Here is a 19,308-nt window from a genome sequence, read left to right as displayed (position 1 = left end):
ACAGCATGCCTCCTTATGTGCTTTGCTGAGAGCCCAGTGCCGCTCTGTGCCGCTCGTGACAGAGGTGCAAGGCCTGAGCCTTTCGCTCAAAGTGCTTCTGTTAAGTAAGACTCAAGCCTTGCTCCCTTGTGGATTCCACAGAAAGTAAAGAGTAACTTTGCCCATTACAGACAAAGGCATTGATCAGTAAGGCAGAGAAGCACGTCCTTTAAGACTGAGTGAACTTTGCTAAGAATGTAACTCGTTTCATAGCCTCTTCTCAGACTCAGGTGTTACACTTTCCAAGTTTTGTCATGTTCTGGGACCCACTGACACAACGTGAAACAGTGGATCTCCCAGGGAGTCCGTAAGATCCAACTGTTTTCAGAGGAATACTAAGATGTCGTGTGTGTTAACATGCGGTCTTCAAATAGATCAGTAGGTCTTTACAAAAGTAGTTTCTGCTTCCAGTATGCTGACTGTTGCTAGTTGTAACCCACAAAAGCAAAAGTCTGTGAGCTGTTAGTAAGTCCCAGTTGTGGAAAGATGGCCGGACACCCAGAAGCCAAGACTCGCTGCTTCGTGAGCAGCAGAGCAGCTCACCCTCCTTGGAAGTCAGAAGCACGCCCTCTTCTACTGCACCCTCATCCGCTTCTCAGTTACAACTCGCTGCCAAACTTCTCTTGGACTGAGAAAACGTGGAGTGGACGGTTCTGAGAAGTGTCTGCTGAGGTCTTGGAGTTTCTCAGGCTCGGAGCTTGTGAGCACACATGACACCCGCCTGCAGCCGCATCCATCCTGAATGGCACCACACACAGCATGCCTCATCTCCTCGTGGCCTAGAAAGCAGGAAACAGAAGCACACAGACTTAGAAATGATGCTTAGTGGGACTTCCCTGGCAGTCCAGTGGTTAGGACTTGGCGCTCCCACTGCAGGGGGCCTGAGTTCAATTCCCAGTTGGGGAACTAAGATCCCACCAGCTGCGCAGCATAGCCAAAAAAAAAAAAGAAAGAAAAAAAAAATGATGCTTAGCAATCAGTGTTTCGGTATTCTGTTTTACTTAGAAATTACGTGGGTATCCAGTGATTACTTACTAATTAACTCAGTCCAGGATTTCAAGGCTGCAGACCATAGAAATTATCTTCCAGTTGACATGCTACAAAACGTAATTACTGGGGAAGTAAAAAGTTTGTCCAGTGATTCACTTTAGTTGAACATAAACTTACTGCATTTATCATGATCTTAAAAGTTACGTAGGGGGCTTCCCTGGTGGCACAGTGGTTGAGAGTCCTCCTGCCGATGCAGGGGACACGGGTTCGTGCCCCCGTCCGGGAGGATCCCACATGCCGTGGAGTGGCTGGGCCCGTGAGCCATGGCCGCTGAGCCTGCACGTCTGGAGCCTGTGCTCCGCAACGGGAGAGGCCACAACAGTGAGAGGCCCGCATACTGCAAAAAAAAAAAAAAAAAAAGTTATGTAGGGCTGTTTGTGATGAAGAAAAAATTCTGCAGATGGTTGGTGGTGTTATTTTGTGTGTCTTGTACCATAATAACAATGTAATGAGAGGTGTTGTTAGCTTATTGCCTTTGTAAGCCTGAATAAGTATAATAAGTATATAAATAAGTATAGGAAAAACAAACCCAGGTAGAATAAGATGTATGCTTGTATTGTACTTAACTCTGATAGGAAAACACATTTATGTAAACTAAAATCATGAAATTTGTCTCATTTGCCGAAGATGTGCCTTTATTATGTGAATATGGATTTCTGAAATGCTTCTGAGTTAGTGACTATAGCATTTTTTTAAAGTTTGGCACATTTAAAGCATTATAAGTCCAATTTTTTAATTTTCAGATAATTTTAGGAATATTCATTTTATATAAGCTTATTTATCTGTATAAATAAGAACAGAGCTCCTTTAAGAGACTTAATAATCTAATTTCTTTTTTTTTTTTTTTTTTTTTTTGCGGTATGCGGGCCTCTCACTGCTGTGGCCTCCCCCGTCGCGGAGCACAGGCTCCGGACGCGCAGGCTCCGGACGCGCAGGCTCAGCGGCCATGGCTCACGGGCCCAGCCGCTCCGCGGCATATGGGATCCTCCCAGACCGGGGCACGAACCCGCATCCCCTGCATCGGCAGGCGGACTCTCAACCACTTGCGCCACCAGGGAGGCCCTAATCTAATTTCTTAATACTTTCCAAATACAGGAGAACAGCACACTCACAAGGAGAAGTCAGGTTGTTCTCAATTCAGGGCTTAGGTGACACACAGACACATGAGGGTTTATGGCTTCAGTTCTGCAGTTTGAGTCATAGACACAGATAAAACACTTGACCAGTCCACATATCAGAGAGCTGTTTTTCCCAGTGTACAAAATTCTTAACTAATTTGAGCTCCAAAACATTTTAATAAAGACTAAATAAAAACCAGATCCTCTTTTCATCTGGGGCCACCAGAGGGTAGATTTCTAATATCCACCTGCAGAAGGTCCAAGACCAAAACCCCAGTTCTTAGTGATTGTTCCCACCCGGGGCCTAGCTCATGGGGTGTGAGCAAACCTGCACCGCAGACTCACAGATGGAAGGGGAACTAGAGAAACAGAAAGCAGAGGGGAGTCAGCGGGTCTCACTTCTGGGGGCCAGGAGAGGCGTGCTGGGGTTATAGCCCCTGTGAGGGTCCTCCCAGGCTGTCTCAGCACTGGGAGAAGTAAGTGTGACTCCACTGAGAGAAAGTGAGCAGGTGCCAAAGGTTTTATTAATAAAGGACTAGCAAGACGCTACAAATGGTTTCTATAACCTGAACGCAGTCCTGAGAAAGCATTAGACAGACCCAGATGGAGGCATCTAATTTTGTAAATGTCCAAGTCATGAAACTCCAGGAAACTGAAGAACTGTTTCACTTAAAGGAGATGAAAAAGACAAGAGAACTAAGTGTAACCTGTGGTTCTAAGCTAAGACGTTGTTAGGGCCGACTGGAGCCTGACTGGGGGTGGGGGTGAATGTGGGCCACGTCTGCAGCTCAGCATCCTCATCCGGGTTGTAGTGTGGCTGTCACGTAGGACAGGGTCCTTTAGGACACACTCTGTCCTGCTCTGGGTAGTAGCGTGGCTGTCATGTAGGACCGGGTCCTTTAGGACCCACACCATTCAGGGGTGGTGGCGTCAGATTGGTACCTTACCATGAAGTGGTTCGGGAGGGAAAGTTTTGTGCTAAACTTGGAAGTTCTGTAGAAGTTAATGATTGTCGAATGGCAGCTCCTTCACTGCTGTAAGTGTTCTGATTCCCAGGGATGTCACACCGTGATAGTTTTAGTGTCTGTCCATTGGTGATTATTCTGAGTTGATTATTACTGTAAAAGTGGCACAGTGGCGATGTTCCAGCTCCATGATTCCTTTTATCTAGTTGGCACTCTACGGTGAGAAATAACTTTTTTCACCCATTATTTCTGCCTGTCAGGAGGGACTTGTGGATTCTTATATTCTCAGTGGGTCCAGCCCTTTCCTGCTCCCACTGATGTCTGTGCTCAGCCTGTCCCAGATGTGATGTGTGTGGGACTCTTGAGAGCGCGCCCCTCCCCGAGCAGTGCCCCCTCCTGGCGCTTCTCACCAGCACAGTCTACCCAGACGGGGAGTCAGCCACTTCTCCAAGGAACCATGTTTCTTTTAGTCAGCCGTGGTATTTAAAACTAAGACAACACTGTTAATATTGTTGTTCTAGAAATTTCATTTTTCATCTCACTTTAAATTAGGATTTCAGTGTCTCTCTATAGCAGCGTAGTGTGTTTTCCCTTGTATTAATTAAACAAATGAATGAGTGCTGTTTAATATTGACTTCTGTTTACTGTTGACAGACGAGACCAGGAGTAACTGGGAGGGGTCAGCACTCTCTCGGGCCGCCCAGAAAGGATTTACTAGAGACGTGTTAAAGCATCTGAAAAGGACAAAGAGCGTCGCATCAGTAAGAAATCCCTTGTATTTTCTTTACCTTAAATAATGGAGAGATCAGATTCTAATGCTTGTGAAAAGTAAAAGTCTTCCTTTAAAATAGTAGTTCTTACTCGTTCTTACATATCAGTGTACAATACAGAAATAATTTCAATATATATTTAGCAGTAAAAATGTAAACTATGTTAACGGGCTTATTGTCTTGTTTTCTTGTTTGGAATAAGCAATTGGAGTAGTGATATTATGGATATGTAAGATTAACTCATTTACTGATTAAATCTGAAATACATATTGTCAAGTTCAGTTCATGGCAGTTTTTATGGTTTTTTTCCAGTGATAATTTCTTGAGACCAGTTTTTTAGATGTAGCACATAATGTGACAGATAAAAATGATGTAAATAGAGAAAATTGAGTTAGTGTAGGGAAAATATTTTTAAGTATGAAGTGAAAAAGGAAATTTGAAAAACTTTTAATATCTAGAACTGATATTGCAGGCTCTAGGGAAAATTCCTCCCATCTTGATATTTTTGACAGCTTTTGATTGGGAGACCTGGGTGAAACTAGAAATGGTGTCTAAAGGTTTTAAATTATTTTATCACATATAAGTAAAGGAAGGTAAAGTTACTTGAGCGTGCCTCTAGTTTTAAACATTTCTTTACAGACACAGGACCCCGTTTCCCTACCTAGGTGGACCCTGGGGTCCCCGGGTGCAAGGCCAGAACTGTCAGTATTTTCACACGTCGACGTTTGCACTGTGCAGTGGTGGGTGGTGCGTTGGTTCCCTAGCGCCTCCTTAAGCCTCGACTCTTGAGCACACGTTGTGTGCCATCCCTTGTGCTGGAGCAGGGGTGCTGGCGGTTGTCCTCAGGGGTGCGCCGAGCAGCCCTTCCCTTGTGAACGCCGTTGTTACTGGGGTAGACAGCCTGGCTGCTCAGTGTCTGGCAGGCGTTTTCTCCAAGGCAGAGAGCGAGCCTGTCACTTCAAAGAAAACTTCTGAGAGTATTGGTTGCCAGTGATAAAATTCAAGCTTTTAAGTGAAAATTAAAATTTTGGAAGACTTGTAACCATCATGAGCTGGGCAGCTTCTCAGTACTTAACAACTGTGATATTTTCACATGTACAGTGAAATGCATCAACATGTGGAAGATCTGCATGACCCAGGGAACCATTGTTTTCAGATGAACAGTACATTATGTTCCCAAATCGTGGGTGGGTGAAAATCCACAGAGAGCAAGAGAAGCCCATGGATTTTAATGTAGTGACTACATAATCTTCACTGATGTGGTTTCAGATTCCACTTTGTGACTAACCTTTAAGAAACTTCCACTTCAGTTTTGGAGCCGTATCAGAGAAAAAGCCCAGTTATCTAGAAAGACTATTAAAATACTCTTCCTTTCCCAGTTACAGCCCAACAACAAGTCTGTCACAAATTTGAAAATGGGAAACAGTACCACTTGCCTGAGGTTGTTTATTTGGAATATATTGTTACTTTTCCTAAAAGTTTATCGTTTGTTAACATGTCGTGGGTTCACTGTTTTTAAAGTAAATGATAACTATTTAAATAATATCTAAGTTTCAACTTATGATAAATACTGGTAAATACCACCTACATAAACAGAAGTTCTTTGGGAAGCCTCAGTATTTTTTAAGGGTGTAAAGGCTCTTGCCAAAACTTTGGAACCTATGGTCTAGGAAACGGACAGCGAACTACAAAATTGGAAGAGCTGTGGCTTCTTTTCGTGAATTTGCAATAAAATTAACTGCAGTGCCGTGTAGGCTATAACGAGCCATTGGAGGTGTCAACACTGGCGAGGGTGGTAGAGCAGCTTTCTTGCAGCTCGTGACTCTCTAATGTTTAACTTGTCACCATGTTTGCAGCATGAAGCGCTGTCCTTAGAAGAAATACGGGTTCAGGTCGTGCAAGTGCTTGGCCGTCTTGGGGGACAGATCAGCAAAAACCTCATAACAGGTGACCTTTCCTTAAAGCACATTAACCCCATGGGTGTATTTGGATGCATACAGGTCATGGTGTGTTCTGATATTTGCTCCTGTATGTCATTTATGTGTTTTCAGGTAAGATTATGAAGAGCCATGTTTTGCCTGATGGAGTGAATACTTCCACTGTGCCATGCAGCCTGTGGGGTTCTTTGTGCTCGCTCACTGGGGTCTGGTGTCTTTTCCTTTATGAAGCAGAATCTAGCTTGATGCACCTTTATATTAAACATTGTGTCAGGAGTTCAAAGTTATCTTTTTTAACCTGATATCCTTAATATTTGGATAATTTAAGTTGTTTTTGATCGGAATTAGCTTTTTTTTTTTTTTTTTTTCCCTGTGTGTGGTACGCAGGCCTCTCACTGTTGTGGCCTCTCTCGTTGCGGAGCGCAGGCTCCGGACGCGCAGGCTCAGTGGCCATGGCTTACGGGCCCAGCCGTTCTGTGGCATGTGGGATCTTGCCGGACTGGGGCACGAACCTGTGTCCCCCTGCATCGGCAGGCGGACTCTCAGCCACTGTGCCACCAGGGAAGCCCGGAATTAGCATCTTTGATTAGTAAAAATTGGTATTTTTACCTTTAAAATTTCATATTAAGTGTATTGGTGATTTGGGCATTTCAGAAGTCAGAGCCCGTATTAGGAAAATAAGTGTTATAAAGAGGAGATACTTAATTGAAGTATTGTGCATTTATCATTTTTCCACAGAAGAGTAACTCTTACTGAAATTGGAAATTAAACATTCCAGACTATCAGACTTGTTTAAAAATGGTTTGCCTTTAAGTCAAATTCAGAAACAGTGCGTGGTGGTTTGTACACGTGTGGTAAACAGAGCAGGAAGGGGTGAGCCAGGGGCTGTCCTGGAGCGAGGAGGGACTGACCGAAAGCACTCTGCATCTCTCTGACAGCAGTGTCCCCCGAGGAGAGGGCCAGACGCTGTGTGGCCTGGGACAGAGAGAGGAGGCTCGGCTTCGCGGTGCCCTTCGCGGACATGAAGCCCATCATCCACCTGGACCCATTCCTGCCACGCGTCACAGAGCTGGCGCTCTCGGCCGCCGACAGACAAACCAAAGTACTCACTGATCACCTGCTGTGGTTAGACGTGTATTCGTTAGGAAACACATATTGTGTTTCACGGATTTTGTGTTTTCTCTAGTATAGTAATCAGGAAACTGTTCAGTTATCAGAAGTATGTGTCCTTGGAAAATGGAAGTTAAACATAAATTATCTGAATAATAGATGATAACCTGGCAAAACATTAATATACCAGAACTCTTCATAATAGAAAATAGTACAGAGGGTGTTGAAAAGTGATTTTTAGTCTGTACTTGATTATCTCTTCAACCTGGGAGATTAGAAACAGATAATCTCAAATCTTTATATTAATCTGTACATTTCCAAAATTTGTGCCTTAAAAATATATTTACTGAAAGTGACAGTTGAAAATGTGCTAACACATGAAGCAGAGTTCTGTGATACAGCAGCATGGAAATACGTTTCTTATGAATGTATTAGTCCTGATGTCTAAATCTTTTTATTTATTTATTGATTTATTTTTGCTGTACGCGGGCCTCTCACTGCTGTGGCCTCCCCCGTTGCGGAGCACAGGCTCCGGACACACAGGCTCCGCGGCCATGGCTCGCGGGCCCAGCCGCTCCGCGGCATGTGGGATCTTCCGGGATCGGGGCACGAACCCATGTCCCCTGCATCGGCAGGCGGACTCTCAACCACTGCGCCACCAGGGAAGCCCCTGATGTCTAAATCTTTTAAATCTCAGTTCTTCACTGTGGGCTCCAGATCAAAGTGAACGGAAGCATGAATTTTATACAACAAGAAGTGCCACTTCCAGTTCATTTATTTTTGGGTGGGATAGTTATCTGCTGCCGAAGTTTTCCTTTTTAAAGGGCTACGTTGTGTAGCATTTCAAAATGCTCTTAACCTTTGTTGGACCCCTGGCCTGTTTCAGGTTGCGGCCTGTGAGCTTCTGCACAGCATTGTCATGTTTATGCTGGGAAAAGCCACTCAGATGCCTGACAGTGGCCTGGGCCCCCCACCCATGTACCAGCTCTATAAGCGCACTTTTCCTGTGCTGCTTCGACTGGCATGTGATGTAGATCAGGTAAGTGCATGACTTTGAATTTGAAACAGTTACAGAATTTTTTTACACAGTCCTGTCTAGTTCAGTGGTGGTCAGAGCTTGCTGCACGTTGGGACCACTCTGGGGTCTTGGAAAACCTGCTACCTGGCTCCTGCCCTTCCGACTCCGGCTTAATTCCTCAGGGATGGGCCCTAAGGAATTAAGTGATGAGAGTAATTAATTAAGTAATTAAGGAATTAATTACGAGAGTCTAGCCCTTAAGGCTGATTTTGCTACCGGCTCTGTCACTTAGGGGTGAAGAAGAGAGGAGGGGCCGTGGCCAGCAGTCGGGGGCGCTTGGAGATGTCAGCAGGTCATCTCTTCCTCGTGGCTTTTTGGACAGAATTCTCCTTTGCTGCTGGGACACGGAAGACAAATTCTTTATTTTATGAAGCTGGCAGAACCCTGATATAAGGGTGCACACATAAAAAAGAAAACTAAATGAAAAACTCACTTATAAATACAGATGGAATATACTTCAGTATATATGTGAACAAATACAATCCAGCAGTGCCTTAAGATGCACCATGATTAAATAGGATTTTGGGGTAAAACTGGAAATTTACCACAGAAATAGGTTTCATAAGCAGCGATTCTCTTCATATAGGCCAAGAAGGTATTTTGTTTTGGTAAATCAGGAATAGTTTAATTTTGTCTTTAAAAAAATGATGAAGAATGTTTACCTGAATATCACAGCCAAATCCTGCCCAGCCATGACGCAGTGATGCTGCCTTGTGCTTTGGTCGTCTGTGTTTCGTAAGTTATTTGTGCTGGTTAGCCTCTGGGTCTCTCATCAGGCCATGAGGTCCCTGAGGTCAGGGACATCAGAGAAAGGAAGGAAAAAAATTATTATTTTGAATATAGTTTAAAAAAAATATGGAAAGCCCAGAGTATCAACTGATAAATCTAAGAATTAATAAAGGAGAAAGCTGATGAATTACAAAATAGAATTCTCATATATCAGTGTTCTAATATGTCTCATATTCTATTGTAGCATTGACCACTTGGAAAATATGTTTACAACATAGCATTCATAACAGCATCAAAAAATGTAATAATAATAAAACGTCTGGGGGAGTTCGGCCTAGTGGATAGGATTCTGAGCTTTCACTGCTGTGGCCCAGGTTCAGTCCCTGGTTGGGGAACTGAGATCCTGCAAGCTGCATGGCGCAGTGTAAAAAATAAAATGAAGTAAAATAAAACGTCTAGGAATAAACTTTAATATGCCAGGCAAACGTATTTTATGAATATAAAATGAAAGTGATGTGTACCTGAAGAATCAATATTGAGGGAATGCCCTGGCAGTCCAGTGGTTAGGACTTGGTGCTTCCACTTCAGGTAGCCCAGGTTTGATTCCTGGTCGGGGAACTGAGATCCCGCAAGCTGGGCGGCGTGGCCAAAAAAAAAAAAAGGATCAATATTGAAAAAATTCGAGCTCTTTCCAAATTGTTCAGTAAGTTTGGTATCGTTCCAGCAAAAATCCCGGAATTAATTTCGTTTTGAACGTCAAAAGTAATCTGGAAGAATAATTGCTAGAGCCGAACCAAGAAAAATTTTGGCAGGGTCAGGTACTGAAGGGTGTCTTGCCCTAACAGATACTAAGAAGAAGCCACGTTAATTATAATGGGGTTGAACTTGTGCACAGATATGTCCGTGGGACTGTCTGGCAGTTGGCAAGTGGACCCATGTGTACACATAAATATTGTATGTGTGGTAAAAGGGGCTTTTTTAAGTTAGTGAGAAATGGAACATTTAATAAATTCTATTATAGCATTTGACTAACATATGAGAGGTTAATTTCAAATTAAAAAGATCTAGAAGGAAAAATAAACTCTAAAAATATTATAGAAAAATGTGATGAATTATAGCATGTCTGCATGTATCTTTGGATTGGGATGGTCTTTTTCATTGGTAAAATATACTAATTAATATAGAAACATATGATGCTAAAAGTGAACCTCCACGTCATCACCCCTTTCCCACCATTATTCCTCAGGAAAAGCCACTGTATCCTCTGCCGAAAGTTTGGTGAAAATACTCCTAGATCTTTGTAAAACATAGCATACGTATAAATTTTATATAAATTTTTATAAGCATACATATAAATTTTGTTTTACAGATAAAAAGGATTATAGCATTCAAAAATGCTTTCTTTTATGTAAAATGTGATTTCTGCTACTTGGTTGGATTTTATCATTACATTATAGGTGTCTTTCCATACAGTTTGTGTAGAAAGGGAAATTTTCATACAAGGTATTGAAGGGAGATCTGTGGAAGAAAACTGTTAGTGTATTGATAGTTCTGACTTTATAAGTATTTAAAACCACTGAATGGCACAAACCCACAGTTTTGACATACACATGATGTAGGGAAATTTTTTTTTTTCCCACATTGTGCTGAAGATACTAAGATTTTAAAATGGGCAAATGGATAAAGAACAAAAATGGGCAGCTCTTGAACACAGAAGTACATATGGCCAATTAAATATGTTTTAAATATTCAACCTTTTTAGTAAACAAGGAAATTCAAATTAAAATGGTATGGATTGCAGCAGTTGTCAAATATTTTAAAAATTGGCAGTGTTTAGTGCTGCCAAGCTTGTAGGGAAAGGGACTTGTGAGTCCTGGCAGGTGGGAGTGTGGACAGCAGCCCTTGTCCAGAGAGGTGTTAAGAGTGGTGTGTATAAGACAGACATACTGCATTTCTAACAACAGGATTGGGTAACTGAATCATGGTTTATCCATATATGAGATAGCAGGCATCTAATAAAGATACTGATATAGCTTATGTATTTACATGAAAAGGATTCAAAATTAAGGGGCAGAAAAGTGGTTACAAAAGTGTATATTTTTACACACACGTATACATATATTTAAATTGTGTATAAATAAAATATACTGAGTTAACTGGTTTAGAATGTTAACAGTGGTTACCTTTTGGATGTAGGATTGTAGTTGGATGGTTTTCTACATTTTCTGTAAATGGTGTGTGTGTACATATATATAATTTATGTTCTAAGAATACAAAATAATTCTTTTTGGGGGAAAAAAAAAAAGAGTGATGCTTTAAGACCAGGTTAAATATCCAAACTGAAAGGTAAGATTCTTTTACTTTAAGTCAAAAAGTTGCTTCAAAGTTTAGAAAGATATTTTTTGGAGAAATACACAGGTGTAAGAGAACTTGTTTGGTCTGAGCCCCAGACATTTCACGTGATTTTTGTGGGTTTTTTTTTTTTTTTTAATTTAATTTTATTTTTTGGCCACAACAGGCGTTATGTGGGATCCTAGTTCCCTGACCAGGGATGGAACCCACACCCCCTGCAGTGGAAGCACATGGTCCCCCACTGGACTGCCAGGGACCTCCCTCATGTGATTTTTGATGTGGTGTCCGTACCATGTGCTTTGTTCTTAAGCTGAGTATCAGCGGGGAAGTAGAACTCCCCTGGATTTCTCAGTGCTCCTGTACAGCCAGCCTTGTGAGACGTGAAGATCAGGAATGTTCCCCTTCACTCGGGCTGTGAACATTTACTCTTCATAGAGAATGAGGGTTAGATGCATAACCATTTGTCTCAGGAAATTGCTCTGATCCAAAAGGACAGTAAAACTTCTCTCCAGGCCTGGGAGCCACCCTGGATTGTAGGAGCCAGACACCCACAGGGCTCTCTGGGCCCTGGAGAGACTGTATTTACATTTGAGAAGGTTAGGGTGAGAACCCGCATCTCCAAGGAGTAAAGACTAGTTTCCCTTCTTTTGGCAGCCGAGGGGGAAGTGCCTCTTCTACTCTTGTTCTGTGATACAGCCTGGAAGTCTGTATGTAGAGGACGCTGACCTGGCTTCTGCTTTGTCCCCACGGGGGTGTGAACAGAATGCCTTCTGTTCAACTCAGGATCAGGTTAATCAGGGTGAATGATCAAAACCATCACCGTCACCCTAATTGCCCTCCTCGTTAGAGGAACAGTAAGTTTGGGGATGCGTATTTTTCTTTGCCAGACTCTTAGGAAGAAGTTAGACCACGTTCATCACAGAATTTAACTAGAGAAGGAAACTAATATAACCACAGTAATATTACGCTTAATTTTGCCCCTGTCATATAAATGGAACTCTCTCTGATACAAAATTTACATGACAAAAGTAAATTCTGATGTTATTACTCCTTCAGGTGCCGAGGCAACTGTATGAACCTCTAGTTATGCAGCTGATTCACTGGTTCACCAACAATAAGAAATTTGAAAGTCAGGACACTGTTGCCTTACTAGAAACAATACTGGTGAGTCATGGTTCTTTTCCTGCCGTTCCCATCAAATGGTTATATGTGATCAATACTCAGAACTTTAAGAAAAGCTACCTGTCAAGGTATCAAAATGTAACATCTAGCTAGATTGGATCATCTCTTTTATTTTGGTGAGATGGCATTTAATGAACAAGGTGCTATGTTTATTAAGTGATACTTCTAAATAGCTACAGGCAAATGGATGTTTTTGTTTTGTTCCTTTTGGGAGGATGGTTATAAATTTGACAGACTTCATCTACATTAAGGCTGTGTGTGTGTGTGTGTGTGTGTGTGTGTGTGTGTCGAGGGTGGAAAGGGTGAATAAGAATGTTCTTGGACTTCTATCAGAGTTGCAGTATCCTCTTTTTTTTTTTAACTATAATATATACTAGTTCAGAGTGAAAGGAATTTTTTGAGCTGGTCCTGTTTCCTCCTGCATTCAGATTCAGCAATCAAAGCCCCTAGACACCGCAGTTCACCACGTACACAGAACTGTCCTGAGACGGCAGAGGTGGACTTGTGAGGGTGGGGTCACTGGCTCACTGCGGGCAGAGGCCGTGAGGTCGGCTAAAGCCTTACTGTCTTTCCACACTCATTTGATTTTAATATTCTGAACTCGTGCAAATAACTACATTTGATTTCTTTAAATATCATCTTAATTGATATTTACCTATTATTTCAACCTATACTTTTGTTTTGGCATATTACTGACTTTGGAATCAAAATCCCCAGTTGAGGGACTTCCCTGGTGGCGCAGTGGTTAAGAATCCGCCTGCCAATGCAGGGGACACGGGTTCAAGCCCTGGTCCAGGAAGATCCCACATGCCGCAGAGCAACTAAGCCTGTGCGCCACAACTACTGAGCCTGCGCTCTAGAGCCCACGAGCCACAACTACTGAGCCTGCGAGCCACAACTACTGAAGCCCGAGTGCCTAGAGCCCATGCTTCGCAACAAGAGAAGCCACCGCAACGAGAAGCCCGCGTGCCTCAAGGAAGAGTAGCCCCCGCTCACCACAACTAGAGAAAGCCCGTGTGCAGCAACAAAGACCCAACACGGCCAAAAATAGATAACTAAATTTTTTTAAAAAATGCCCAGTTGAACACATAACAAGTTTGTGCAGACAAACATCCTTTAATCCATGTTTTTGCAGACTGATTTGTTTGAATCTGTGGGTCACTTTCTGTTAAGTTTGAAATGAGGTGTGTCGTTGCATGTAGGGCCACTCTTTGTTGCAGTTTGCCCAGGCCAGCCCTGTTGTCCCTGTTGCCCCTGTTGCCCCGGTTGTGTGTGTAGTTACTAACACAGCTCCTTTCCCTCTCAGAGGTTGCCTAACTGGCTGCCACTTGTGGGCAGTGGGAGTTACTGAACATTTGTAATTAGGATGATGACATCATTGTACCTGTGGTTTAATTCCCTGCAGTGTCTAGTGTGAAAGCTGCCTATGACATCCATTTAATTAAATTTAGCTTGTGGCTTATTTCATTCAGACGGATTTATTCTAATGTTTCTGTTCTAAAGTTTCTATCTTAGCTGTTCCTTTTCCCCTTTTGATCCTTGAAGGTAGCTTAAGTCAGGGCTTCAGGAAAAAACCAGTTGGGAATGGAAATGTAACATGAGAGAGTTTACGGAAAGAAAAAAGGTGAAGGCAGAGGTGGAGGCTGGTGCGCTCCAGCACACTTGTGTCCCTGCTGTCCACTCCTCTGCCCGTTTCTTCACCTCCGTGAATTCTAACTCGCGCTGTGATCAAAGATTTTGCATGTAGCAAGGAACCAGGCATGTTAGAAAGAATCCCCTTATTTCAGTTTCCGTGTACTTTCTCAAGTTAAACTTTTCCTGTGTGGATCTAAGAGAGAAACAAAAGCACTCAAATTTTCTTAGCTGTTTTTTCAAGTATTTAGAGACTGTGCCTTTCTGGGGACTGCTCTGATAGAAGGTTCTACTTTTAGAACCACATCTCTGTGATTTTTCTTTGTGTAGCGTTACAGTTTCCTTGAAACTTGCAAGGGTCTTATTCTATTTATCCTCAATAAATAAAGCATTTCAGATAATGTTATGAGGTAGAATCAACAACAGAGGTTTTTAGGATATAATCATTGTGTTTCTTCAGGGGAAGGAAAGTCTGCTTTGTTGCTGTACAATTAAAGTATTCTCTTTTTTCGTGTATTTTTCAGTTTCTTAATTTGTTTAGAAGAAACTTTTCATTATGTCAAAAGGAATTTGTTATTAGAGTCTAGATTCTAGACAGTCAGATTGGTTTGACTAGTGTCTGTTTTTTCCTTAGTAGTGCTCTAAATTAATTTTCATAACATACTTCATTTATGCTCAGAGGCAGACCAAGGTATTCAGTTGTCATTTTATGCTTTGTTTCAGGATGGAATTGTGGACCCCTTTGACAGTACTTTAAGAGATTTTTGTGGTCGGTGTATTCAAGAATTCCTCAAATGGTCCATTAAGCAGACAACACCACAGCAGCAGGAAAACAGTCCAGTAAACACCAAATCACTTTTCAAGCGACTGTACAGCTTTGCACTTCACCCCAATGCTTTCAAGAGACTGGGAGCATCACTTGCTTTTAATAATATCTACAGGGAATTCAGGTGCGTAAGTTACCTTACAGGGAAGAGTGTAAAGATCTTTAAATTTTCTTCTTTTTTTTTTTTTAATATTTATTTATTTTCCTTTTCTTCTTTCGGCTGTGTTGGGTCTTAGTTGCAGCAAATGGGATCTTTGTTGGGGCCTGTGGGGTCTTTTCGTTATGGCATGTGGTCTAAGATCTTTAAATTTTCAATAGTGATTTTGTAAAGTGACTCACTATTTATGTATCCATGTAGTCATATATCAAGCATTTAGTAAATAGTTAACATGCTGGATGCTGTGCTATTTTCTGGGGATTAAATAATGAATTAAAATGATGTTTGCATTCAAGAAGAGGCTCAGAACGTGTTGAGATCTACATTGAAGCGTAATAGTACACAGTCTGGAAAGTGCAACAACAGCCATAATACACAGTCTTTTGAAGCACAGAAGAGGAGTGTCTGACATGGTGTGAGTAGGTTAGGGGAGGTTTCCTGTACCTCCTGGCCTCCTGTACCATTTATACTTGGGATGAGGCTTAGGGGATGAGTGGAAACTGGCCCAAGCATTTCAGGTCAGAGGGACAGGGCAGAGATAAGAGGACAGCATGTAAGGAGACAAAGTCATTTTCTCCTCCTTGCTGTGGAGTTTGAGGTTTGGAAGGGAGCGAAATGAGACTGGCCAGGAGCCTCTCTTTGTGGAGTTAAGACGTGAAGGCCACGTCCAGAGACGGCAAGTCCTGGATAGTGGGAGCAGGGAGCGGCACGGTTAGACTCCTCCCAAAACTCACCTACCAGTAGCTGTGTGGGGAGTGGGTCTGAGGGCCAGGACATCAGTGACAGGGTGGTTTCACAGTCCAAGGACAAGGTAGTCCTTGACCTAAGGTTGTAGTAGTGTTTGTTCGTTTGTTCATTTAGTACTGTTCGCTAGGTCAGACTGTTACGTGCCAGGCACCGTGCCGAATGCTGGAGATACAAAGGTGTAGCCCTTCGTGAGGGCTGCATTTAAAAAAGACAGGTAGATAATATTCAACCAATCACAGAGATAAAGGTAAAATTTGTAGCTGGAATTAGTGCTTTTAAGTAGCGGTACAGGGAATTCCCTGGCGGTCCAGTGGTTAGGACACTGCGCTTTCATCGCTGGCTGCCCGGGTTTAATACCTGGTCGGGGAACTAAGATCCCACTACTGTGCAGCATGGAGAAAAAAAAAATTAAGTAGTGGTACATGATTACTAAGGAACCTTATAATGAGGAATCTGACCTCATTTGGTTAGAATAGCTTCTCTCAGGAAATGGCAGTTGGGATAGTGATGAGGGGAGCAGTTGTGAAAATAAGAGAGATGATGGATGGATGATGGAGGGATGGATGATGGATGGAGAGGTAGGTGGATGATAAGCAGATAGATTTTAGTTGGATGGATGGGTGGATAGATGATGGATGGATGATGGATGGATGGATGATGGATGGGTGGATAGATGGATGGGTGGATGATGGTTGGAGAGGTAGGTGGATGATAAGTAGATAGATTTTAGATGGATGGATGGATAGATTGGTGGTAGATGGATAGAGAGAGGATAGCTGGATGGATAGGAATCTGTCTCTGCGTGTGTGGGGGCATGCGCACGTTTGTATGAAAATCGACTGGAGTTTGAAGCCACTGTGTTGATTTTTTTAGTTGAGGTATAGTTGATGTAAAATGTATGTTTCAGGTGTACAGTGTAGTGATTCACAATTTTTAAAGGTTATGTTCCATTTATAGTTATTATAAAATATTAGCTGTTTTCCTGTGCTGTACATTATATCCTTGTTGCTTATCTGTTTTATGCATAGTAGTTTGTGTCTCTAAGTCCCCTACCCCTATTTTGCCCCTCCTCCTTCCCTCTGGTAACCACTAATTTGTTCTTTATATCTGTGAGTCTGGTTCTGCTTTGTTATATACATACGTTTTATTTTTTAGAGTTCTCATACAAGTGGTATCATACAGTATTAGTCTGGTGTATTTCACTAAGCATAATACTCTGTAGGTCCATCCATGTAGCTGCAAATGGAATTATTTCATTCTTTTTTATGGCTGAGTAACATTCATTGTATATATTTACCACATCTTTTATTTATTTATTTATTTATTTATCTGGCCTGACCAGGGATCTAACCTGTGCCCCCTGCAGTGGAAGCATGGAGTCCTAACCACTGGACTGCCAGGGAAGTCCCTTAACACATCTTCTTTATCCATTCATCTGTTGATGGACACTTAGGTTGTTTCCATGTCTTGGCAATTGTGAATAGTGCTGCTATGAACAGTGGGGTGCATGTAGTTTTTCAAATAAGTGTTTTTGGGTTTTCTGGATAAATTCCCAGGAATGGAGTTGCTGGGTTGTATGGTAGCTCTATTTTTAGTTTTTTGAGGAATCTCCACACTGTTCTCCACAGTGGCTGCACTAACTTACATTCCCACGCACAGAGCATGAGGTGCACTTTTCTCCACATCCTTGCCAATACTTGTTATTTGCAGTCTTTTTGGTGATGGTCATCTGCCACGTGTGAGGTGACATGTCCTTGTGGTTTTGATTGTACTTCCCTGATGATTAACGATGTTGAGCATCTTTTCATGTGCCTGTTGGCCATCTGTGTGTCTTCTTTGCAAAAATGTCTATTCAGGTCTTTGTTTTTTTGATACTGAGCTGTTTGAGCTGTTTGTATATTTTGGATATTAGCCCTATATTCATCTTATCATTTGCAGATATTTTCTCCCATCCAGTAGGTTGTCATTTTGTTTTGTTGATGGTTTCCTTTGCTGTGCAGAAGTTTTTAGGTTTAATTAGGCCTCCTTTGTTTCTTTTTGCTTTTGTTTTCTTTGCTTTAGGAGACAGAAAATATTGCTACAATTTATGTCAGAGAGTGTTCTTCCTATGTTTTCTTCTAGGAGTTTTAAGGTTTCCAGTCGTACGTTTAGGTGTTTAATACATTTTGAGTTTATTTTTTTGTATGCCGTTAGAGAATGAATGTTCTAATTTCATTCTTCTACATGTAGCTGTCCGGTTTTCCCAGCACCAGTTACTGAAGAGACTGTCTTTTCTGCATTGTATATTCTTGCCTCCTTTGTCATAGATTAATTGACCATAAGTGCGTGGTCTTATTTCTGGGCTCTCTACTCTGTTCCATTGATCTATATATCTGTTTTGTGCTAATACCATGCTGTTTTGATTACCGTACAGTATAGTTTAAAGTCAGGGAGCGTGATTCCTCCAGCTCTGTTATTCTTTCTCAAGATTGTTTTGGCTTATTTGGCGTCTTTTGTATTTCCATACAAAATTTTAAATTATTCTAGTTCTGTGAAAAATGCCCTTGGTATTTTGATACATTTTTCCTTTTCGTTTTTTAAATTGTGAAACCTGTGTGTATAGAAGAATGTTTAAAAACATGTAAAACTGTCACTATTTGCAGATGACATGATATTACAGATAGAAAACCCTAAAGACTCCACCAATAAAACTGTTAGAACTGATAAACTCAGTAAAATTGCAGGATACAAAATCAGTATACAAAAGTCTGTTGCCTGTCCATGTACTCATAATGAACAATCAGAAAGTGAAATTAAGAAAACAGTCTCAGGACTTCCCCAGTGGCACAGTGGTTAAGAATCCGCCTACCAATGCAGGGGACACAGGTTCAAGCCCTGGTCTGGGAAGATCCCACGTGCTGTGGTGCAACTAAGCCTGTGCACCACAACTACTGTGCCTGTGCTCTAGAGCCCGTGAGCCACAACTACTGAAGCCTGTGTGCTCTAGGGCCTGCGTGCTGCAACTACTGAAGCCTGCACGCCTACAGCCTGTGCTCTGCAACAAGAGAAGCCACTGCAACGAGAAGCCTGCACACCACAACGGAGAATAGTCCTGCTTACCGCAAATAGAGAAAGCCCACGCGCAGCAACAAAGAAGACCCAACACAGCCAAAAAAAAAAAAAAGAAAAAAAAGAAAACAATCTCATTTACAGCTGTATCAAGAGGAATAAAATACCTAGGGATAAATTTAACCAAGGGGGTGAAAGACCTGTACACTGACAACTGTAAGACATTGATGACAGAGATTGAATAAGACACAAATTAACAGAAAGATACTCTGTGCTCATGGATTGGAAGAATTAATATTGTTAAAATTTCCATACTACCCAAAACAATCTTCAGATTCAGTGCAATCCCTATCAAAATTCCAATGGCTTTTTTCACAGAAATAGGGCAAACAGTCCTAAAATTTGTGTGGAACCACAAAGACCCTGAAAAGTCAAAGCAGTCCTGAAAAAGAACAAGGCTGGAAGCATCACACTTCCTGATTTCCAACTACTATACAAAGTTATAGTAATCAAAACAACATGGTGTTGGCAGAAATACAGTCACATAGATCATTGGAACAGAACAGAA

General features: G+C 41.8%; 1 protein-coding gene across 4 annotated transcripts in view; it reads left to right on the top strand.

Moving 5' to 3' along the window:
• PRKDC (protein kinase, DNA-activated, catalytic subunit) overlaps positions 1-19,308 on the top strand; it is a 164,354-nt gene that overhangs the window by 35,019 nt on the left and 110,027 nt on the right. For 3 of the 4 annotated variants that reach the window (XM_060116123.1, XM_060116121.1, XM_060116120.1), the window contains exons 22-27: positions 3,827-3,933; positions 5,799-5,889; positions 6,818-6,981; positions 7,876-8,028; positions 12,205-12,312; positions 14,686-14,912. In XM_060116123.1, the coding sequence (XP_059972106.1) occupies positions 3,827-3,933; positions 5,799-5,889; positions 6,818-6,981; positions 7,876-8,028; positions 12,205-12,312; positions 14,686-14,912 (850 nt within the window). The remainder of the gene's footprint in view (positions 1-3,826; positions 3,934-5,798; positions 5,890-6,817; positions 6,982-7,875; positions 8,029-12,204; positions 12,313-14,685; positions 14,913-19,308) is intronic. The other variant, XM_060116122.1, reaches the window with a different exon arrangement.

This window comes from Mesoplodon densirostris, chromosome 13 (assembly GCF_025265405.1).
Source record: "Mesoplodon densirostris isolate mMesDen1 chromosome 13, mMesDen1 primary haplotype, whole genome shotgun sequence".
In the NCBI taxonomy this organism is placed as follows: domain Eukaryota; kingdom Metazoa; phylum Chordata; class Mammalia; order Artiodactyla; family Ziphiidae; genus Mesoplodon; species Mesoplodon densirostris.
The sequence above is the reverse complement of the archived record's forward strand: the minus strand, read 5'-3'. Positions and strand labels throughout refer to the sequence as shown.